The following is a 2500-nucleotide window of genomic DNA, read 5'->3' as shown; positions in this document are numbered from 1 at the left end:
AACTGCAACAGCTGGTAGAGAACATTGATAAGAAGATGACAGATCCAAATCAATGTGTCATTTGTCACCGTGTGCTTAGTTGTCAGAGTGCTCTCAAGATGCATTACAGAACGCATACAGGAGAAAGACCATTTAAATGCAAAATTTGTGGACGTGCCTTTACTACGAAAGGCAATCTAAAAACACATTTTGGAGTTCATCGAGCGAAGCCCCCACTTAGAGTACAGCACTCATGTCCCATTTGTCAGAAGAAATTTACAAATGCAGTTGTTCTTCAGCAGCATATTCGTATGCATATGGGTGGGCAAATTCCAAACACGCCATTACCAGAGGGTTTCCAGGATGCCATGGACTCAGAGCTTTCCTATGATGAGAAGAACATTGACACACTGAGCAACTTCGATGATGACATTGATGAAAATTCTATGGAAGAGGACCCAGAGCTAAAGGATGCAGCAAGTGACTCATCCAAACCCCTTATCTCTTACTCTGGGTCATGTCCTTCTTCACCGCCTTCTGTGATCTCCAGTATTGCTGCTTTGGAGAATCAAATGAAAATGATTGATTCTGTCATGAACTGTCAGCAGCTGACCAGTTTAAAATCCATAGAAAATGGATCAGGAGAAAGTGACCATTTAAGCAATGACTCCTCATCGGCTGTTGGCGATCTCGAAAGCCAGAGTGCAGGCAGCCCTGCAATGTCAGAGTCTTCTTCCTCCATGCAAGCTCTGTCTCCTGTAAATAGCAATAGTGAAAGTTTTAGATCAAAGTCCCCAGGTCTCAGTAACCAGGAAGAACCACAAGAAATACAATTAAAGACAGAAAAACCAGACAGTCCACCACCAGCAACTGAAAATGGAGGCGCACTAGATCTGACATCCACCAACCCAGGAAGACCGGTCATCAAAGAGGAAGCTCCTTTTAGCCTGCTGTTCCTGAACAGAGAACGTGGTAAGTTTAAAAGTACTGTTTGTAATATCTGTGGCAAGCCTTTTGCTTGTAAGAGTGCATTGGAAATTCACTACCGCAGCCATACTAAAGAACGTCCATTTGTTTGTACAGTCTGCAATCGTGGGTGTTCCACTATGGGTAATTTAAAACAGCACTTACTGACGCACAAATTAAAAGAGCTGCCTTCTCAGTTATTTGAACCCAACTTTACTCTAGGTCCCAGCCAAAGTACTCCTAGCCTGGTCACCAGTACAGCGCCTACCATGATCAAAATGGAAGTGAATGGTCACAGCAAGCCGATCTCTTTGGGTGAGGTTCCCTCGCTTCCAGCTGGAATCCAGGTTCCTGCTGCACCACAGACAGTGATGAGTCCGGGGATCACCCCTATGCTGGCACCCCCCCCTCGCCGGACTCCCAAGCAGCACAACTGTCAGTCTTGTGGGAAGACCTTCTCCTCAGCAAGTGCACTGCAGATACACGAGCGCACCCATACTGGTGAAAAACCGTTTGGTTGCACAATCTGTGGTAGAGCTTTTACCACAAAGGGGAATCTTAAGGTAAGAGGCCAAATACGACTGTAAAGGCTCGGGGGGAATAAGGCACTGTACTTGAACTTAGCAGGTGTTAGTGCTAAGTGTGTGTCCCAAAGACAGGAGATAAGGAAAATTCAAGGTTTGTTCAATGGTGGTGTTTCTCCTGTGTTAAAGATAGGGATTTAAAAGTGTCTGTGCGGTGATGTATGCTTTAAAACTTGTTCTGGATATATGCACATGCACATTGTAGTTTGCCTGACACACATGATGGAACAGGCAGTCAGCTGACATACACATTCTGGCAGTTCTTGTGGAACATCAGTGCAAAAGAAACTCCCTATAAACCAGAAATGCAGAGTTCACTCGGCTCCTTGTGTGCCTATCACAGACTTCCATTTTCTATTCTGCTTTGCAGCCATTGCAGACTAGAAAGCTGTTTCTTACTAATTTAAAATGAGTTACTAAGGGACTGATGCCTCTTATTCCTATAATGTGGTTAACCATCGGGATACAGCCTTAGGAATATATTTTTACATGTCCTGATTTTTTTTTATTATTATTTTTTTAATATTATTTAAATAATCAATGCCTCTGGGATGAGACAAAATATTAAGAAAAGAGACAAGATGTAAAAAGGGGAAGGGCAGAAAAAATGCCCATTTCCTAGTAAAAATAATGTACTTGGTAATCTTCAGCATGAAGAACTTCCAGCTTGCATACAAAATTATCTAACCTAAAAGGATATGTACAGTTTATTTTTGTGGTGCTGCATTTGTTTCCACTGATAAGAAACAAATGCACATTGAAAGATGATTACAAAGTTTGGAATTTCCTTTGTATAGCATGACTGCGCCTTACAACTGTGTCTTAACTGGAACTGATCTGTTTTCAATATGAATTAAAAGAATTAAAAGACTTTTTTTTTTTTTTTTTTTTTTAAGCAAGCAATACTGAAGGTGCTAATGTGGAGGTGTTTCTTGTCCTGTTTGTTCTGCAGGTTCACATGGGAACTCACA

The 2500-nt window shown here is 41.9% G+C and overlaps 1 protein-coding gene across 2 annotated transcripts in view; it reads left to right on the top strand.

Moving 5' to 3' along the window:
• Positions 1–2500, top strand: part of SALL3 (spalt like transcription factor 3) — a gene marked incomplete at both ends in the record, with an annotated part of 19777 nt that overhangs the window by 16864 nt on the left and 413 nt on the right. Inside the window, 3 exons of one of the 2 annotated variants that reach the window (XM_084306732.1) lie at positions 1–951; positions 1168–1508; positions 2482–2500. The exon at positions 1–951 is cut by the window's left edge and continues 1986 nt beyond it; the exon at positions 2482–2500 is cut by the window's right edge and continues 413 nt beyond it. In XM_084306732.1, the coding sequence (XP_084162858.1) occupies positions 1–951; positions 1168–1508; positions 2482–2500 (1311 nt within the window). Of the gene's footprint in view, positions 1509–2481 lie in introns of both variants that reach the window. The other variant, XM_084306731.1, reaches the window with a different exon arrangement.

The sequence above is a fragment of the Netta rufina genome (genome assembly GCF_964035555.1).
Source record: "Netta rufina genome assembly, chromosome: 2".
Taxonomy (NCBI): domain Eukaryota; kingdom Metazoa; phylum Chordata; class Aves; order Anseriformes; family Anatidae; genus Netta; species Netta rufina.
This window is presented reverse-complemented; position numbering and strand designations above follow the sequence as displayed.